A 20,649-nucleotide genomic window follows, 5' to 3' on the forward strand; every position below is an offset into this window, starting at 1 on the left:
ATGTGGCAGAGGGAGACCAACCACAGATTAAGAGGAATGTGGCTGCGTGCGATACTGTGTTTTCGCTGAAGCCTCCAACAAGTCCCTTGATTGAGAGAGAGAGAGAGAGAGAGAGAGAGAGAGAGAGAGAGAGAGAGAGAGAGAGAGAGAGAGAGAGAGAGAGAGAGAGAGAGAGAGAGAGAGAGAGAGAGAGAGAGAGAGAGAGAGAGAGAGAGAGAGAGAGAGAGAGAGAGAGAGAGAGAGAGAGAGAGAGAGAGAGAGAGAGAGAGAATCTCAATACAATATGGCAGCTGACAGTGAAAAGTTAGCAACCAACCAAGCGGTAAGACATACCCGTATTGAACAAATTGTGAGTGACTAGCTGTTTCTTCCATCTGGTCGTCGACGGTTTCATTCAACTATGGCAACTAAGCGATGCTTACAAGCACATCTCCTCAATTAGGCCACAGTTGGAGATGGGAAGCAACAAGTGTAAATGTGTATGCCACGTACCAGTGCACACTGGCGTGCTTCGCTCGAGGGACCGCCTGCTAAATGCCAAATACAGAATACATAATAAGCAATGCTCGGATGTGTCAGACATCGAATGTAATGCGGTGGTAAATAGACGTAATGGCCTCACAGTTCTCACACATGAACACGGTTGAGGTTATGCAGTGGGAGGTTGGCCCCCTCTGAGTATTAAGTCGTAGAACGGCGACGGCGTGGAAAGCACATCTTTGGCTAAGAAGCGGGATTGGCAACAAAGACTTTCTTTTATCCTTGGCAGCTGCTTGGCCAACCTCTCCTTATCTCCGTTGCGATAAGGTCTTTTGTCACTCCGCGGTTTACGGCTGCCAAAGTGGCCCGGGCTCAACGCTCTCTCAAAATGGAGGGTGCTCTTTTAGCGCTGCAGTGTTTCGCATGAATAAACAACTAACTAGGGGACCCCTCTCTTGGCTGACTGATGTGGATCATTTTTTATTTCCCATGCAGCTTAAATTGGCAGAGTTATAAGATAAAAACAGGGGAATTTGATACTTAAGTCTGTGCCGAGGCTGTGGGTGACGTCAGCAGGCATGGAATCCAGTGCAGAAGAGAGAATGGGGGAACAGATCTGGGGCTGTGCGCATGGCTGCTAAAACAGCAAATGTTCCACTGTGAATCAATCTACACCCATCTTGGCCCGTATTCTAGCCTTGCTTCTTACTGCCCTGTCCTGTTCATGCTACATTAGCCAAGCTGTTGTTGCATTCTATAGGGACGGGGGTTATTTTCAGACGTGATATGAAGGGTAGGTTCCAAGTTCATCTCACAGAAGATTTCATATCCTCCCAAAAATGACTTAAAGCCACAAAGTTTTTGGGTAAACAAAGGTTCATACCAAAGTCCTTCCTTTTGGAAAACTGTGGGTGAGTACCCTGTGTATTTTTCTAGAGAAATAAACCATGTCTGGGCATGAGAAATTAAGGAGGAATTAAATAATAAACACAAGCCAAGTGTGTGTTTATGCGACTTCTACACAAACCAGTCTGTTTTTTAATTTTAATCAAGGCATGGGTCTGGTGGGTTCCCTTCACGGGGGAAGAAATACCACCAAGAAGCTTTCTGCACGTCCTTGACTTGCTGCTGAAACACCGCTCTGACTTTGACTCCCCGTTCATTACGGTGGAGATCCCTACCCTCGGGGCCCCCCCCCACCAACGTTGCCCCTGAGATGTTTTGTAGGATCAGCAAGTGATAAATCTCTGAACACATGACCCCCTATCTCTCCTCTGAGGTTTTCTAAAATACAAAGCCAATCCCTAGTCATCCATTATCGAAAGCCTTTTTCATTTTTTCAGCTCGGGTTTGGGAGGTGATATCATCTTGGAAGTATTTGCCGATTGCTCAGCACCCGGTGACTGGTGCGGGTTTTGGGCGAAACACAACTGGGACTGTGAGATTCTGCAGAGTCATTGGGCTGCAGTTAGTCACATGGTCCCTCGCTAGGGATAGGCCCGGCATCTTGATCAGGCCTGACAACCCAGCGGGGAGTGACAATGCTTTATAACAAGAGTGTCTTGTTGTCTGTGCAAAATACATGAGGATGAGGGTGACGAAGGGAGGAAGTAGAACAAGAAGATGAAATAGATGAAAGAAAGACACTAACAGGACGGTTAATTGAGGTTTAGTCAGCATCCTGTTTAGTGCTAAATGTCCTATTCAACGTCTTCTCATTATACATAATGGACATATTTGTCAGACTGCTTCTGTTCATCTCATGATATTCAGTTTCGGAATAGAAAGCTGGGTGTTCCAGCCAGCCCCCTTAATGAGGCATGGATTAAGATGAATTAATTAACATGCGACTGCCACGCAATTATAATAACATCTGTGGTGGCATCAGCCAAACCATTCTACCAAAAAATATGAATAGGATGATGAATGAACATCATTGTCCCCTCTCAACATTATCTGTAGCTGTCACTCACCTGTTGGCAGCTCATTGCCATCTACTGGCCAAAGCACATAGCTGGACTGTGTGGGACTCATTATTCAAAGCAGTGGCTCTGCCCCCTCACGAAGACCTATTGTCCTACTATCATTTCATGTCAGCACTTTCAGATGTTTGTCTGCACTAATGCAAATCACAGAATTAAGCCTCTTTTTGGCATCCACCACTGCTGCCGGTCAGCCCTAAAGTTGAAAAGAACTACAACCCAACAAATGAAAGCACCTCATGGTTAATGTCAAATTGACTGCCGTCCGTGAGTTTGGGTGGGCCTCATACACAGTAGAGAACGACTTGACAGCAGGCTCGGAAATAAACAAATGAAGCAATAACTGTAATGCTATTTGAAGTTTTGAGTGTCACCTCAAGGTCAGTCCGCCTCCTCCATGTCGCGTGAATTGAGAACAGGGTTCTCTCTGCGACGCTAGCTGTAACAGCGGCGTCTAAACTTCAAACCGAGGGGGCTTGCAGCGCTACGTGCTCAGTGTTGACGGAGGATTATCGAACCCCTTTTGAATCCAGCCGTCGCCTAAGCCAGGCGGCGTCCCCCCGCTCCGTTTCATCTTCACAACCTACTGATTTGCATTCCCAACTTTGTGTTTTGGCTCAAAGGTTCTGCTCCTGTGGTTGCTTGCAGCCAACAGGAATAATAAGAAATATGTACGCTATTTCAATAGCCCTCCCTCCCCCAACCACCCCTCTACTAAGACACAACATTCTGGAAACACTCGGATCCTCAGGCCAAACATATTGTTTTATTAATACGCCTCAGATTAATTGTAGTGTTGTTCGGCTCGGGTGGAAATCGCCAATGCTTCCCCTGATATGGAGTTATTGTGTTGTTGCGGTGTGTGTGTGTGTGTGTGTGTGTGTGTGTGTGTGTGTGTGTGTGTGTGTGTGTGTGTGTGTGTGTGTGTGTGTGTGTGTGTGTGTCTGTCTTTGTGATTTGCTCTGCACATCTATTGATCCGCGGGGCCCGGCGGTGGCAGGCTTGCGGAGTGCGCCGCTGAATAACAATGGCAGCAACGCGACGGACGCGGTGGAGAGCCAGCGGCGTCCGCAGGATCCTAAATCCTAATGAGAGAGAGAGAGAGAGAGAGAGAGAGAGAGATCTCATATATGTTATGTTTATGTTCATATATGCACACGTAAGTTTAGTCACGCACGCGCAAACAGCTGGCGCACTGGAGATGGCAGCTGTGGGCTGATCCCATCGAGGTCGGTCAGTCATGACTTGATGTCATGGATGACGTTAAGGGGATGTGCTGTCTTTTCGCTGCAATGTTTTCTGTTTTCCCTGTGCACCGCTGCAAGAGGAAAGACACAGAGATGTGTAATAAATAGAAGGCTTTGCCGCATGCCCCCCCACATCGTAATCTGTGCTGTGTGTTTTTCGGTTACATTTTTGTTTGTTTTCTTGAAGGAATGCAGTGGCGGTGACTGTGTAACTCGAACTGGTTAAAATTAAAGGACAGCCAAGTCTGTCCTCACCAGTGCAGCGTGTCGAGCCAATCAGGCCATGTGCATGTGCTGAGTGAGTGGAGCGCACTCATTTCCTCCCAGGGCCAGCCCGAGCATTCTGATCTTGGGCTCTGCATTTGTCATATCTTTTTAATTGTAATTTTCCAGTTTCCAAACCCATTTGCCCCCTCCTGACCCCGACTATGAGCTGCTTTGTCTGTGTTCACAATGCCCTGTTCTTTCCAGCACGGCAAAGAAAATGACCTTGGTGTGAACATTTAGAAATTGAAAAGATCTCTTCTCCTCTGATAGCATGTGGTTTGAAATGTTGCTCTATTAAAAGTATGAATCCCATTTAACATGTTTTGATCATGCATTGTCTTGAGCAGTTGATGCAGTTGTTTTTCTGAATATTTTGTAGTCTCACATTTATATTTGTTTTGCCCAATCTAATTAGTGAGAAGCTCTTAATTGGCTATTAACAGCAGTCACAAAATCTGCAAGCCCAAGTTAACTGTAACAAAGTGTCAAAATAGTAACAAAGTAAAGGATTCACAACACTGTAGACTTGCCACTGTAGAAATATTCTTCCCTATTTCATCCACTCACGCAAATGAGTTTCTCTTAAGTAGAAGTCTGTAACAAAACAGGAAAGAAGGTGTAACTCAGCACTTTTCAGTTGTAGATTTCCGGCCAAGGCCCCATGCCGTCTCCACCAGAATTTTGCTACAGCGTAGTAGCACTTCTGGATCCCAGATTAGGTCAATGGGTCCAATCTCTTGCTGCGGTCATGTGGTAAACGGATATGAATGGATGCTATTATAAATCAGACAGAGTAGTTGCTTCCGTGCGTGTGTGTGTGTGTGTGTGTGTGTGTGTGTGTGTGTGTGTGTGTGTGTGTGTGTGTGTGTGTTTCTGTCTGTCTGTCTGTCTGTCTGTCTGTCTGTCTGTCTGTCTGTCTGTATGCATGTGTGGTTGTGAGTGTGTGTGTGTGTATGTGTGTGTGTGTGTGTTGTTTGATTCAATTACACTTTCAAAATGCTGAAACTTCAACTCTGTGTGTTTGTGTGCGTGCACTGAAGAGTGCACCATTGTCTCCCTGCTGGGGTTCTTCACCAGTCGTGGTCTAATTAAGGAATAATTAGGCTAATTAGGAATCTTTGGGATCGGAGTTAAGGGGGATTCTTAAAGTGGAAGTTATTTTCTAATACAGTTGAGCACTGCTTCATCCGCATCCTTTGACAGAATCGTGGGATGCAACTTCCAACTCACTGTTTTGGGATTTTTGTGGAGAAGTTGTACCAATGACGTTAATCCCTCCAAACTTTTCCGCACATCTTTGGTGGAAAAGGGATTTCATGTTCCAGACCACAAATACTTTTTTCACAACGGGTATATGAAGTAGTACTCTTGTATTAGAAAACAGTTTGCTCTCCTATAGGATGAAAAAGTGTGTGTGTGTGTGTGTGTCAAAATTATGAAAGGGTGCAGTGTCATGCTGGGAAGAAGCTGAACAGGACGTCTTTAGTGAGGGTGAATTATCCTGCTCGGTTGGATGCAGTTAATTATATTCGAGGAAATGGTATATCCTGCTTTTAGATCCAGTGGAACAGGCCTGCCTGCGTTGTTTTCGTTGCATATCTTAGAGGGGTATACGAGGGAAAGGGGCCCCCAGGGACCCCAGCCAGAGGAGCGAATGACAGGAGAGGAAAGGGCAGCCCAGGGGCCACAGCCTCACAAACACTTCCTTTCTTCCTTCCTTGTTTGTTTCTTCCTTGTGCAGTGTTTTTAGGACATTACGTTTATATATTCCTGCAACGAATAGTGCGATATTTATGCGTCATTCTTACATTTTTAGAACTTCCCAAATGTGCTCTACCGCTGTGTGTAAGTGGGGTCATATCAAATTTAACAGTGTTTTGCATTTGTCCTTTTTATACTTTCATGTAGCTCAAAAAGCACTCTGATACAAACCACTCAACACAAACTATGATGAGTTGATCATATAAAATTCTTATCCATGCTCCTGTTAGACTGTGGGTACTTTCAAAGACTAGGCGATACTGGTTTTCCCAGGGAAAAATCCCAATTTGAAATGAGGTATTATGCAGTGATTATACATTATACTTTGAGACAGAGATCTGATGCTACGGGACATGTCACCAGGAATGGATTTGATTGTAGGTTATTGCATGTTATGCTATTTGAAGACACAATTATGGATTAGCATTAGACATATTCATTAATCATGGGTAATGAGATGAGGCTATAAAGTTACTACACATTTGGCATATAACTTTTTAAAGTCTGTTTTAAATGATTTACAGAATAGTAAATAGAAAAAATATTTATTCTGTTTGTTGTTGGGCAAAAAAAATACATAATTTTTTTTCTCCATTATTCTGGAACCTAAACCACTTAATCGACTTATTAAGTATCTGATAATAAATACATCACATAACCAATTATTTCCCAGCCTTCTTAAATTGAGATTCACAGCATAGGGATAGATTAAAGATTGTTGCAAAAAACGGATGCAAAACAGTTTCATCATAACAATGGCTGAAATTCCGTGTTCATGCTGTTCACCTCACCATGCGCCCTGTTTCAAACAGAAACCAGGCTGTTTTATTTTGCATTCACAATCCACAAACACACACACACACCACTCAATACACACAATGCACTAACCACAGTTTGGTTACTTTGGCGACAAGTCTGTCATTCAAGGTCGTCCAAGTGGATGAGAGAAAGGAGTTTTGAGTGTGAATGAAAACACATGAAGCACTATCTTCTCTGAGATTTGTAATTTGTAGCCTGACAGTCACAATTTCAGAGATGGCTAGCTCAAAAGAGGTTTCATGGGAAAAAAATAGAAAAGTTAGAAACAAAAAGCTGTTACTACTGCTATTGTTTGACTCTGTTTTCTTGTTGCAATACCACTGCTTGTGAATTGGGGGATTTGTATATGAATCACTCTAACTAGCACTGCAGCTAACATTCATTATTATTGTTGATTTAACTCAAATGAATAAAAATAAATCCATAGACCACTTATTCTTTAAAATGTCATAAATAATACCAAATGCCCACTGCATGTTACCAGAACCCATAGTCAGCCTTCAGTCGGCTTGCTTTGTCTGAGAAGCAACCAAGAACCAAAAATTAAAATTTGCATGATTTTAAAAACCTACGAAAGACAGTTGACCTTCAAAAGATATTTGCTTTTGTAAAGCTCTAAGCAGAAGATATAACTTGACAATACAAAACATTAAAATGAAAGAACAAAATAAAACAAATACATTAAATTTACCAATTGAGCATTGATTAACAACCAACACAACAGTAGGATACTTTGTCATAAACATGTACAAAATTATCCACAGACCGCTGCACAGACTTTGTCTCGGTGCAGAGGGCTTTTTGTTCTCCGGGTTATTTGACACTCATTCAAAGCAAACAAAGTGAGCCTTCAGTCTAACATTTGATCTGAGCTACTGCAGCCTCCTAGATGATACAGGCAATCAATACTGTCTCCTTAACATTGCACCGTTCCTAACGTAGCCCAGCTCACCATGCCTCTTCACCTAGCTTGGGTTAGCTAAGCTTAGCTCAGTGGTCAATTCACACACAAATGCAGCCTGCATCATCTTAGCCCCCTGATGCTAGCTGCCCTTATGTGAAATGCAGGCAGCGCTGCCTCACAATCTGCCTCCATGAATCCATCGGCCGTACCATATCCGCGTAGCGGGGGTCGGCCGGGGAGATCACACATGCACGTGCAGGAAACCCTTTCGCTGCCATCTGCTGTGTCACACAAACTAACACCCACCCCGCAGCACCCAGCCCCCTCCCTCAACGGTCACAATGCACTGTTTCTTATGGCTGTCTGCCAGAAAGATCGTACTCGGCTGAGAGCAGCCTCCTACCGAAGAGCCCTCCCCCCCTGCTCATAGTACGATCCGGTCATTCCCAGTCTGCCTGGGCTAGCGGAAGAGGGAGAGGGAGGGGAGCAGCTTTGAGGAGGGAGATGTTTTGAGCCTGTACGGAAGAGCGATTGGCCCGAATGCATTCTGTCTGCTCCTCAGAGGCATCCAGGTGAGCTGTTTCCTGCGCGAAGGTAAGAGTTGCTATCGTCACGGCTTCTTCCCCTTCTCCTGCATCTCTCGCTTCCCATCCCTCCCTCCATCCCTCGTCCCCCCCCCTGCTTACGGAGCATCGCTGTGGCTTTGTGCATTTGTGTCCTAGATGACACGCTCGCGTCCCTGTGTGAGAGATTGCGAGGGGAAGAAATTCCCCCAGACACGTAGTAATGGTACTCATGCGATAGCCTAGCATGCTACATATGTGCATCCATCCGAGCACTGATGCGGTGTAAGAAGAGAAAAGATGCGCGTGTGCCTGCAGGCATCCATGCGTGCATCTGTGTGTATGTGTGACTGGGGTAGTGTTTGTGAGCGTGGTGTTTTTGTGACACATCTGAAAAGATGGGCAAGCAGGGATTGAAGATGGCTGTGTGTGTGGCTGGGAGGGGGAAGCTTGTTTCTGGGCTCTTCCTACAACACTGAATAACTAAACCTTAAAGTAGCTTTTGGTGTGGCGGGCTGTTGTGAGGAACCCCCATGTGTAATGGGGATGTGTTAGGGCTAGGACAGTCTTTTGGCCATCAGTGAGCATTTCTTGTACGGTAGGTGCCCATCAGCATTGCCTGTAGCCTACTACAGGGTCGGGAGTGGGTTCAAGGGGAATAGACACCTGGTCAAAAAAACAAGACTGGGTGAGAGAATGGGAGGAGGGAGAAGTACTCGACCAACATAAAGTAGTGGCAATGTTCTTACCAGAGGGAAGCAAACAAGACAGTTTTTGGACAGGCTCCAAACATGAGCCAGGCAAGGCCTTTCTTCCACTGAAACATCTCCCTCGTCTCCACCTTGGGTTTTGTATCCCATTTGCGTTCCAGATGGTTTCAAATGCACACCTCCATGTATATTTTAGTGTGTGTGATAGAGGTTGTGGTCTTCAGTGAACGAGATTCAATGGCCGCACTTTACGTAAACAAACAGGGTGGTATCTGAGAGCGCCCGGGATCTGGAAGGAGAGGGGTCACCAGAGGACCACTTCATCATAAGGGGCTCAGCCGGAACCGTTGGAAAGCACTCATAGCAGATTGGACGTGTTGATTCGTCGCCCTGCATTGTTGAGCTGCTAATGGCTAGGAGCATTTCTGAACAGGGCTGTGGAGGGATTGTAATGGCTTCTTTTGGGACGCATAGCCGGGATATGAAATGAAATGCTGTTTTGAGTGACATTCAATCCCACAGATGAGTTGTTCGATCCCACAGATGACTTATATTTCCTGTGTGACTTGATGCTGATCTTGTAATCCACTTTAATTTAGGGGATACGATGGTCATTAGATAAGATAATTATTACTCTTCATTGATGATGTCATATTTTTAATGGTTAGTCATCTGTCTTAGCCTTTCACTTTTCCCCTGTGGCTTAATGGAAAAGTAGTTAAGGCAAAGCACAGACCATACTTGCTGAATTGGATTGCAGCTAGTTGGGCTCTTCTGGCTGAGTTTATAGCTTGCTGTTTAGTGTGGTTCAAGTCAGGGGGAAAGGCATCATGGAAATAATCACCAGAAATCCTCATCGCCGTCCATTTTGCCAGCATAGGAAAACTTGGTCGTTCCGTGTGGTGTGTGTGTTAGCAATACTATGTCATTCGCTTTGGTTAGGCTGTGTTTCAGACACCATTCCAGGCCACTCCCTTCCTCACTGTAGAAGAGACTGGGGTAGCGGCGTAGGGTGTGACGTAAGAAGGTGTCCACACCAAAACCAATTGTCTAAGTGCTGTTGCTGTCGTTGGGATCCAAGCCAGCCAATGGAGTCATTTCATTTATATTCCAAATCTTTTTTTCTTTGACTCTTCTGTCTTACTTGTGTCCCTGAATTTTGGCCGGAGTTAAGTCCTTTAATGGGGAAGTTTGAAGGGCCCAGGCTGACTCACTATCATTGGCTCACCAAAGAGCTGGAACGATGGTCACCTCATGCGAGGTGTGGTTGCTGGACATGAAGGCCCCTCCGGACTTTCCCCTGGACTCTGGGAAAGGGAAGCAGGATGCTCAGAAGTCATAAATAGTTTCATCTGCTTAGTTTTAGTGTGACCGTCAAACTCTTTTTCTGCAGAAAGCGTTGAAATATGACTTCCTAAATGTATTACCGAACTCGTTAATAATGGCTGAAACGTCAAAATAGGAACCTTCTGAAATACTGCCTGACAGACCGACGCTGCCAGATTAAGTTTCTATTTCAGTACCTGAGTAATAGTGTGTAGAATATTGTGCAATATATCATATTTTATAAAGTCATTTTGTTTATTCAAGTGCTCTTCATGATTTTTCTTGGGTAGCTTACTGTTGGTCTTTTTATTTCCCAATAGTACTATTATCTGAGGGAATTTCAACGTTGACTTGAATATAAGATGGTGGGGGGTTATGGACAAGAGTATTCATGGAAGAATGTATTGATCTTGTGTATCCATATAGAAGGGCTTGACGTTTCACACGGCATCAGCCTTCAGAAGAACCGCTGTGATGTTCTGAGGCTTTTGACCCCAATCTCTGCTGCTCTTTTCAGAAAGATCCATGTAGCATGATTGAAAAGTAGAGTGAAAACAACAGCAGTATTATTATTGCTACAGACAGTGTAGTGCTCTCCTAAAGACTTAATAGAACATGTCTCCTGCTTGCAGGAGAGTCTCCAAATTCCCATCCCATTAAATCCATATTTGCTGTATCAGGCAACAGCATTCAAAGAGTACTGCAGCCCCATCTGTTTTTAGCATCAGAATGACCTAGAAAGACAGAATGCCATGACATCTTTTTGCTTGTCGTTAATGCCAAAGATAGACATGGCACTCATAATGCCGGAATGACATCTTTCCAATAAAACCGCTCATTCAATGCCAAGGAAAAGTGTATTTGCTACAGATGTACATCGATATACAGTGATATTTGATTAAATATTCTGAAGGATCAAGACAGGGTTTTGAGAACTCCTTTGTAATCGTTATCTCACTCTAATGACCATTAGGTTAGCATAAAACAGGCTATCTAGCAGTACAGCCAACCGAAAGAAGCTAGCTAGCTGGCAGTTGACGCAAAGAAAAGAGGAAAGAGAAAGAGGCTACCTAGCCAAGAAGCAGGGAATTAAGAGAGTAAACTGCTCTATCTGGAAGGCTGGAGGAATAGCGAGTTCACTAGCATCAGACCACAGAAGCAGCTGGATTATGAAAGGGTTAGTTAAGGATGTGGGCTCTTTCGCTTTTTGTGATCCTTTCCGGGTAAGACAAGAGCAGTGAGACCATTTTTTTGTCGATCGGTTCACTTATCCAGTACCAGTACCCTTTACTGGTTAGCATAGCATACTGATGTAAATTCCTGGGTACCAAAGCATTAGCGCCACAACTCCATACACCTTCAAGATAATGCATACATTTGTCTATTTACGTGTGAATGTCTGGACTGACCTACGTTAAGAAGGGAAATTCCAAAAGCGAGAATTCAGCTTATTTTACATCAGTTACTACAGAACAATTTTGTACACAGTGGGGGTCACTGAACTGATCAACAAAAAATCACTGCTCTTGTCGGATCACAGAAACGATCACAAAAGGCGAAAGGCCCACATCCTGAGCTAACCCTTTAAGAAGTATTGGAAGAAGTGATGGAGTGGAGCAACTTATTAGGATTGATGGCTAATTGAACATTTATGGCTTCGCCGGTTACTTGGTCTTGATTCATAATGCAGTTCATATGCAGTTAGGCGGACATGACCAATGAGCTGTCCACCTGGAACACCCCAATGACTCTTTCAGAATGAATGCATAGCAACTACGAAAATTGTTTTTTTCCCAGCATGAAGCCGTTTGCTTAATCCAACGACAAATAGGAAAGGGCATATATTGACAAAGATATTATTTAGGTTTGAGAAATTATCCCTGTCATAATCCCTTATTAATGTAGCATAATGATGATGAGAGAAAATGCATTTGTTACATCATTGGAGGTAGAAAGGATTGATCGCCATTACTATGCAATAGCAGTGCACAGTTTAATGCAATTTACAGACCAGGACCAGCTGAAATCCCAGAAGTGAAATGCATTGCATATATTGCAAATATATTGCAAACAAGTGTTTTGTTTGTCCCCTAGTGACAGTAATTTTTGACATGTGGACCAGTGTTGGTGTATTTTCTTGCACAATTCCAACAGTGTTTGGAACCAGCTCAGAGTATTGCCCGTCAGGCTCATTTGAATAGATTAGCTCATCTACTTTACACAAAGGATGGCCGAGTGGAACCTACAATAACATGAGCCATGGGCATTGTGCATTATTCACAGCATGACCACTCCACATTACAGGGATAGCCATGCATAAATAACACTCATTAGACAAGGGTTGCGTTGCCAATTTTCATTCACATGCTGCTCTTAGTTCTGGTGTGCAGGGCATTCCAAAAGTGCCATCCCATATTAGGTAGACCAATTAGTCCTTATTCTCATTAGGCTATTCTCATATCGACTTCTGTTGAATCCTCAACTGTAACTCATGTCAGTCTTCTAGAAATATATTGGCCTTTTTATATAATTTTATTTGATAACATCCATGATGTGTTTGGCCACAGCATCCGGGGAAGTCATTTTGCCTCTTGATTTATTCCTAAAAATAAAGACTCTGGTAGAAGTCTCAGATGGACTCCCTTTCTGAAGTATTGACGCACTGTAGTAGCTTCCATCGCTCTTCTTAATGGGCCCGCCTGCCAGATTGCGTGCGATCTGTTTTCAGGGGTCGTGTTCCAGTGGTTTGGGTTAGAATTCAACAGGTAGAGGAGTACTGTCATGAAGGACATGCCGTGTGTGCTACACGTGTTTTTGACAGCTTGAACAGGCCTCCTTTGCTACTATTTTGTACTCTCTCCCCCTCCTCCCTCTTTCATGAATCCTGTGTGTGCTGGAGGCCCCATGCTTTCCCTCTCCTCCATCCCTTTCCCCAGTTACTCAATTTCTATGATACATCTCTCATCCTCTTATTCATGTATTCCTCTCCCAGACAGTATTTGCACAAGCACATTTTTGAGTTTTAATCACAGCCTACTCCAGTCCAGGGGCTTAGGATAATACAGAACAGCTCAACAGATGCACTTTTCTTATTTTTTTCCTTTTTTCATTCTTGGCTCATCTGTTGGCAATGCCAGGGGGTTATTTACTCCAGTGAAAGAGGTCGGTTGAAGCATAAACATGGGGCAGTTGAACCAGGGAAACCTTGCACGGCGGGGACATGTTCCAATAGGTTTGAGGAAATCCTAGCCTGTGGGAGGAGGAGCTGCAAACTGACTCCTCCCTGCTTATTTAAGTAATTAGAAGTCCTTCCTAGATGGTAGAACCTCATGCTTTAATATTTAATCTTGGAGGAAGGCAGCGGCAAAACATGTCATGCTGCCTTGCACCCTTTATAGCATAGTATACACACACTGAATGCGTGGTAGTGGTTCTGGTCAGGGTGGAGCTGAATGAGCTAGTAAGGTGTGTGTGCGTGTGTGTGTGTGTGTGTGTGTTTGGAAGACTCTTCAATTGAATTCTGTCTGGGGTTTCTGTGAAGATGTACATGCCTTACGCAGATTTGTATGACCGTTTCAGAGTGTCTGTGGGAGGGCTGCATTGAAGAACGCCAAGCCTGCAAATGAACCCGATGGCGTCTGAGTAGAGCCGGCGAGAGGAATAGAGCTGGTTTAGAGACAGAGAGAGACGGAGATAGAGAGAGTAGCAAGACTTTACGCTGCAGAGGAAAGAGACAGATGAAAAGCTGCATGGATCCGGAGGGGGGTTGGAGGGGTGGGGGGGTAGCGCTGGAGTGAAGCTGAACCCCAGTAATCGCAGACGGATTTACTTTCCTTGTCATCTTTTTTTCTCTTAATACTCACCTTAATCTCCTCCTCTTCCTCCTCCTCCCCCACCCCATCTCCTCTCCTCCTCACAGATATGTGTCACGAAGATGTCCACACGCAGCCTCCAGGGAAAGGACGTCAAACCCCTGGACACCATCCCTGAGGACAAGAAGGTGAAGGTCCAACGCACACAGAGCGGCTTCGACCCCTTTGAGAAGCCGGCGGGCCAGGTGAAGAGGGTCCACTCGGAGAACAATGCCTGCATCAGCTCCAAGAGCGCCGCCAGCGGCAAAGAGTCGCCCAAACTGCGCCGCCACTCCAGCCCCAGTTCTGTGAGTGAACCTGTCCGTCGTCGCTTGTCGTATATCAGTAGCCGCCGCGGTGTCGTAGGAGCGGACGGACATGTGTTGAGATGTGATCACGCGAGGCGCTGCAAGGGGACCTGTGTTTCCGGGTTTCATTGGTTGAGCTTGATGTGGTTTAATATTGCTTGAGCCCTGATGCTTTATTTCCCCCGTGGATTCATTGGATTTGTTTGCAAATGTTGCCTTTTCCTTAATCATGCCGGTGCGATGTTTCGCCTCGCTTCGTACCTATGTTTATGTTTGTTTTTAATGAGCTCTGAATGTAGACCACATAATTACCGGGCGCACAGAATACGATTTAATAACAGTGATGTGAGGCCTGACTGATTGCCTGCCAGTGTTGCTTCGGGAGGAAAATGTATTGTTTGAGTCGTGATTGGGAAATCGGTAAATTGGCTATTTCATAGGCCCCCATCATGTTTAGTCAACTGTACCCTAATGTTCTTTCCCAAACAATATGCATTACATTACATTTCATAGAGAGCCACTTATATTCAAGAAAATACATACTGTCGCCTGGTTTGTTGCACAGCTCTCCCCCTCACTGACAACTTAATACGTACTTCAATCTTTGTTCTCCATTTCCTTTGCGCAATCAATTTCAGCCTTTCATTCCGATTTCGTGCCACTCGAAACAAAGCCAATATCCACAACAGTTCAGAGAAACTGAAGAAAATGGCACCTTAATCAACCTCGAACACAGAACAAAAAAGGTTGATGCATTTGTAGCCTTTGGAGAGTTGAGGGTTTGGGCTTTTGAGTGAAATACGATCTTAGCTTGGCGAAGATGTTGGTTATTTTCAGTAGCTTCCTTTGAGACATGCTTTCTTCACTGTGAACACTGTTGCCTCAAACATATGGTGCCATGTGAATTCTGTTGTGAACATTGTCAGAAGCCAGATGCTTTGCTTTCACTCTGTTTGATTGCATTCTCGTCACACTGCAATTCGGGAGAGTAATTGTTCCTTTTTTGGAGCCTGCCAGGGATAAATGTTACAAGTTTTTTGGGCCCAGGTCCCTGTATCATCTTCTTAGTAACACAGCCGTGTTGCTGAGAACAGTCCTACTTGCTTGTACAGGTATTGGATATCGAGCTCTGCATTATGCTTACTAGAGGCAGCCCAGCGCTGTTTACCAAGTCACTTCGGAACCTCATGCATTACAATTCAGTCAGCTAAGGACAAAACATAGAAGACGGGAGCCATCTGATTGCTCATTCATTTCTGAAATATGCATGAGCAGCCCAGATGGGTCCCCTGTCCCCTTGAGGCGTGGGTGAAATATGTGGCCATCCTATCTCTCTTGGTGAAATTGGAGGTGATGAGTCATTTCGTTAAGAGTCGCTGTGCGAGAAGATAACTTCCTCTGACTTTCACAGCTTATCGGACGGGGGCAGGATAGTGATACCACCCCCGGTGGACTGGAGGATGTTTGAACAGGGTTTTGATAGAATACTGGATATATAATGTTGTCCGGTTGTGTGTTTCATCTTTGATGTACCACCTGTTTATTTCAAAAGGTAGAAATATTCAGGTTGATTTATAAAAAACCCATTTCTATAATCACAAAAATGTGTGCCTGTAGTCATTATGTTGATTATTTTCAGTTGGCTACTGATGTGTAAAATGTAAAATGTGATGATACTGATTTATGTGCGGTAGAGTTTTTTACCTGACACACAGTAATTTGTGTGCTACAAGAACCGTCTTGTTACTGCCTAGTTAGGCTTTGGTTTAGGAGCTGCATTCTGTCCAACATGGTTTTTTTGGGGGGATTGTTTGTTTTCGCTGTAAAAATGCAGTTTCGCTTCCTGATTCATCCCGGGGGAGCGCATTTGTTGAGACAAAAAGAGGACTTCAAAAACGCTGAGCTTGTATGCAGCACAGAAATGAGATGCACTTGCAAGAAAGACGGATTTTCACAGGCGAGATTGAAACCACTGATGTTAAATCACAAGACACACACACACCCACACACACTGTGTTTGTGTTGACCAGTCCTATTATTTTTTCAGGGACGGCCTAGAATCATCCCTGAGCTCCTGCCCTGGTATCGACTTGGCCGATTGATTTTTCTCTGGCTTTAGTAACTATTTATCAAACAATTTAAATCGGGATAGCAATTTACTCTGTGATTATATTATATGGGCAGATTAGAGGATGTTGTGCACTATGAACCAAAAAGAGGAAATGCATTCTCTTTGTGGTCGCCTTTCTGTCCATGTGTATCTGCCTGTTGACACTGAATCATTCAGCAGCATACAGTGTACAATAACGGCCCAGGGCAGCCTAGCTAATAAAAGGTGTCTGACCTACCGCACGGTTGCGTAGCAAGCCCAATTACAAGCCATTGCTACCTCTCGCCTTACCTCGACGCATATGATCCATCGTGTGGTCGTAATGGCTGTCCCCACCTCCTGATCCATGACACGCAACACGGCTGACTGCTGGCCTAAAGCCCATCAGTGTCCAAAAAAAACAAAAAACCTGTTCTATCTATTCCTTCCCTGGGCTCTCTGCCTGGACTGAAGCCCTGCCAAGTTGTGTTTAGACATAGGTGTCACTTGGAAAGAGCACATAAAGCATTGTCAGTAAAAGCTCATTGAAGAAAGTACTCAGGCGTCTTTATTTATTCATCCCCCCCCCCCGAGATGCTGTCTGGGAACATCTACTTGGTGATACAAGTTACTTTATTTTGTGACTCTTTCTGGAGAAAACATTTCTTTATCCCTAACCATTCATCATGTTTGTCCCTTGTTCTCAGCCTACAAGCCCCAAGTTTGGAAAAGCCGATTCCTATGAGAAGCTGGAGAAGCTGGGAGAGGGATCATACGCCACGGTTTACAAAGGAAAGAGCAAGTAAGTTGTGTTCAACATTCAGGCAACATTCACAATAAGACACCACGTATATATATATCGCATGTGTCCGCTCTTCAACAACAAGTTATTCCATTTATTGATTTACTGATCAGTGACATACATAATCGTGCTCCTCTATCAGAAACGTTTCAGCTTGTTAGATTCAAATCTAGATGAGAGGCACTTTAAATAATCAATGAACACAGCCTCTGTTGTGAGGAACACATCCAGACAGATTTATCTCTGGCTCGCAGCTCATTTGGAACTTGTTTTGGAAAGTTAAATTAAATTCAGGAGGGTTTAGGTTTTGATCCCCAATGTCTGCAGTCTAGTCCAGTCCTTTAGCCAGATCAGTTACCTGTCAGCATGATGCTCTATCTATTGACATAGTCATTCTGTTTGTTAACTGTCTGCTCTGTCTGCCAGGGTGAACGGGAAGCTGGTGGCCCTGAAGGTGATCCGCCTGCAAGAGGAGGAGGGCACCCCCTTCACGGCCATACGAGAAGGTGAGGGGTACCCCTGGGGTACTGGCTGTAGGCCAGCTAGCTCCAGCGCTGGGCCAGGACCAAGGATAACTACGATGAAGAATTGTTGGGTCTCCAATGATGCATACCTATTTGAAAGTAAAACTTAGTAGAAGATGTGAAAGTCTATTTTTGCCTAGTGGGGCAAAGCGAGAGAAAAAGTGGTGAGTTCTTTTTTTTTCATCCAGAGCGAGGCAGGGGGGAGAGAGAGAGAGGATTTGGCATCCAAAGGCAGAAACCAGACTTTTTTCTATTGAGATGAGAAACTGATTCTGTCTGTTTGATCAGTGTGTGATCCTGGACTTGTGATATGGTAGCAATTTGGAGCAGCACACACACACACACACACTCACACCACACACAAATGTGCCTGCCTCGACACCTTCAGTGGGCCCATCAGAAAAGCACTTTGAAATCTGACTAATTCAGCAATTACTTGTGGAGAAGCTCCCAACCTTGATACGTGGCTAGAATTTCAAACCCTAACCCTAACTTTACCACGGGTGCAAATAAGACAAACACATTTAGGGCCCATCGAAGACACAGGGGCTGATGTGTGTGTGTGTGTGTGTGTGTGTGTGTGTGTGTGTGTGTGTGTGTGTGTGTGTGTGTGTGTGTGTGTGTGTGTGTGTGTGTGTGTGTGTGTGTGTGTGTGTGTGTGTGTGTGTGTGTGTGCGTGCACACATATCTCCACTCATCAGAGGTGCTCTCTCAGAGTGACTATGGTTTTGAGGGGGTCCCTTGGACAGCTCACGTTCTTTGAGGCAGTGTGCTCCATGTGCAGAGAGCATACCCCATGGTGTGTGTGTGTGTGTGTGTTCGCATCTTTGATCTGTTTTATACATTCTCCGAGGTATGACTATGGGATGAATGCATTCATGAGGGCTGTGCTGCTCCCGGGCTCCGGGAGGCGTCCCGGGTCCTCTGTGCCCTTGGTCGGACCTTATTTGTGCAGAGGATTACGTTTTACAGTCTCGGCGAGCAGCACTCCGCCAAGATGCATTTGAGTGGCTCTGGATCACCGCTTGCTTATCGACTGCTAATCATGACCTGCCGTGTCAAGTCGTGTACGCGTTGGCTCCGACCAATAACCTAGTCTCGCAGACCTGCGTTTATTTGAAGTGAGTCCTCTAACTCAGGACAAGGCAACACTCCCAAAAGCCCAACTGGCGAAAAAGAATAAATCTTGAGAAACGTAAGTCCTTTTTAAATAGACAGTTAGAAGTATTTGGGTTTTGCGTGGGCAGACAAAATAGCAAATTATACTTTTCTTCAGATGAATCCGAAATGACGAAAAGGCAAACTAAGAAGCGCAGGGTCAGAAGGACTAGGAGCCGGCAGTTAATATATGATTTAGATTGATTCAAACTTTCCCATGAATGCCGTGGTTTGCCTCACCCCACCCCCCCCCACTGAGATAATGAGATCATTAGAGTTAACAGTGAGGAATAAAACATCAAGGTTTGAGCCCCTCCCTGAGGTGCTGTCCATGTATCTCCCTCTCTCTCTCCTTCTCTCTCTCCCTCCCTCTCTCCTTCTCTCTCTCCCTCTCCCTCTCGTTCTCTCCCTTCCTCTCCCTCCCTTTCTCTCCCTCTATCTCTCTTTCTCTCTCTCCATTTCTTCCTCTCCCTCCCTCGCTCTCCCACTCCCGCTATACCTCTCTCCCCATCTCCCTCTCCCTGTCTTCCGCTCCCTCTCTCCCTCTTGTTTCGTGTTGTTGATGAATGAGTGTGGGAACCCATGCCCGTAAATCCACCATTTCCATTTCCTCCGACTGTTTAATCTTTGACCGATCCTCAGCACTCTGGCAGGGCACGCCTGGTGCTGGCTGCACTGATGATGTAGTGGGCGATGCTGCTAATGATCGCCTGGATCACAGAAGTTTGTCTCCCGTTGTCTCATATCCTTAAAATGTTCTTCAAGGCTCTCTCTCTCTCTCTCTCTCGCTCTCTCTCTCTCTCTCTCGTTCTCTCTCTCTCTCGCTCTCTCTCTCTCGCTCTCTCTCTCTCTCTCTCTCTCTCTATCCATCGCTCTCTCACACGCTCTTCAACTGTTTCCATCTCTCTCTCTCTCTCTCTCCCTCTGCAGCATCTCTCCTCAAAGGCCTGAAGCACTCCAATATTGTTCTGCTCCATGACATCATTCACACCAAGGAAACCCTGACTCTCGTCTTTGAGTATGTGGTGAGTACCAATGCTGTGTTCCCTTAAACTGCCTACAATTGTTATAAGTTATACTTTTTCGATTTAATACGAGTAAACGTGGTTCAAGGTGTTCTTGCTTTAAGAGAGAAACTGAACGAACTACCATTTGGGAACATTCAGCTGAAAGGAAGGGTTAGGGGAGGTCATCGATTTAATCATATTTCCATTTTTTGACACATTCCCTAAAGGATCGTGAGGGCTGGGGATGTTTAGAATGAAGCAGTCTTTGTTTACAAGGAAGCCTAGGAACACTAACCCTCAGCTCACTAAAGGGAACCAAGACACTCATTTTTCTTCAACCTCAATATGAAGTCGGCCCAAACCACCAGGCGACTTGGCTCTGGTACAGGTGGCCCTATTCCTGGAAGGGCCCTATTTAATAGGTTTCCGCAACGTCTGTTTTTAATGCATTGAACCGCTTCGGCAGCTTTTATTTATTTATCTTTAAAAAAAATCCCTATTTAGAATGCCACAACAAGGTCCAGCTCAGTGTTTTTACCTTCCTACACTTCACGTGATGATTATTATTTATGCAGACATGGAGTTTATAGATCCGCAGGGCAACCAGTGGTTCCTGAGAGGAGGATCAAGCTCTTAACTAGCAGTGTCTCTTAATGAGGGAGGAGACCTAGAGAGAAGGGGGTCCCTGTAGGAAACTCTTACAACTCCTTTAGGAACAAACCATGACCTTGGCGTGTGCAGTTGAAACTCCTTAAGGAACCAGCCATGACCTTGGCGTACACGGTTCAGAATCCTGTAGAAACTAGCCATGACTTTGGCGCATACAGTATGATGAGAACAAAGTGCATCAC

At 44.9% G+C, this 20,649-nt stretch overlaps 1 protein-coding gene across 1 annotated transcript in view; it reads left to right on the forward strand.

The window, feature by feature from the left end:
- The window catches only part of cdk14 (cyclin dependent kinase 14), a 100,662-nt gene that overhangs the window by 11,019 nt on the left and 68,994 nt on the right, over window positions 1–20,649 (forward strand). The window contains exons 3-6 of the mRNA XM_079729463.1: window positions 13,979–14,218; window positions 17,015–17,109; window positions 17,536–17,615; window positions 19,722–19,816. Coding sequence (XP_079585589.1) covers window positions 13,979–14,218; window positions 17,015–17,109; window positions 17,536–17,615; window positions 19,722–19,816 — 510 coding nt within the window. The remainder of the gene's footprint in view (window positions 1–13,978; window positions 14,219–17,014; window positions 17,110–17,535; window positions 17,616–19,721; window positions 19,817–20,649) is intronic.

Source organism: Pollachius pollachius (genome assembly GCF_949987615.1).
Source record: "Pollachius pollachius genome assembly, chromosome: 1".
NCBI lineage: Eukaryota > Metazoa > Chordata > Actinopteri > Gadiformes > Gadidae > Pollachius > Pollachius pollachius.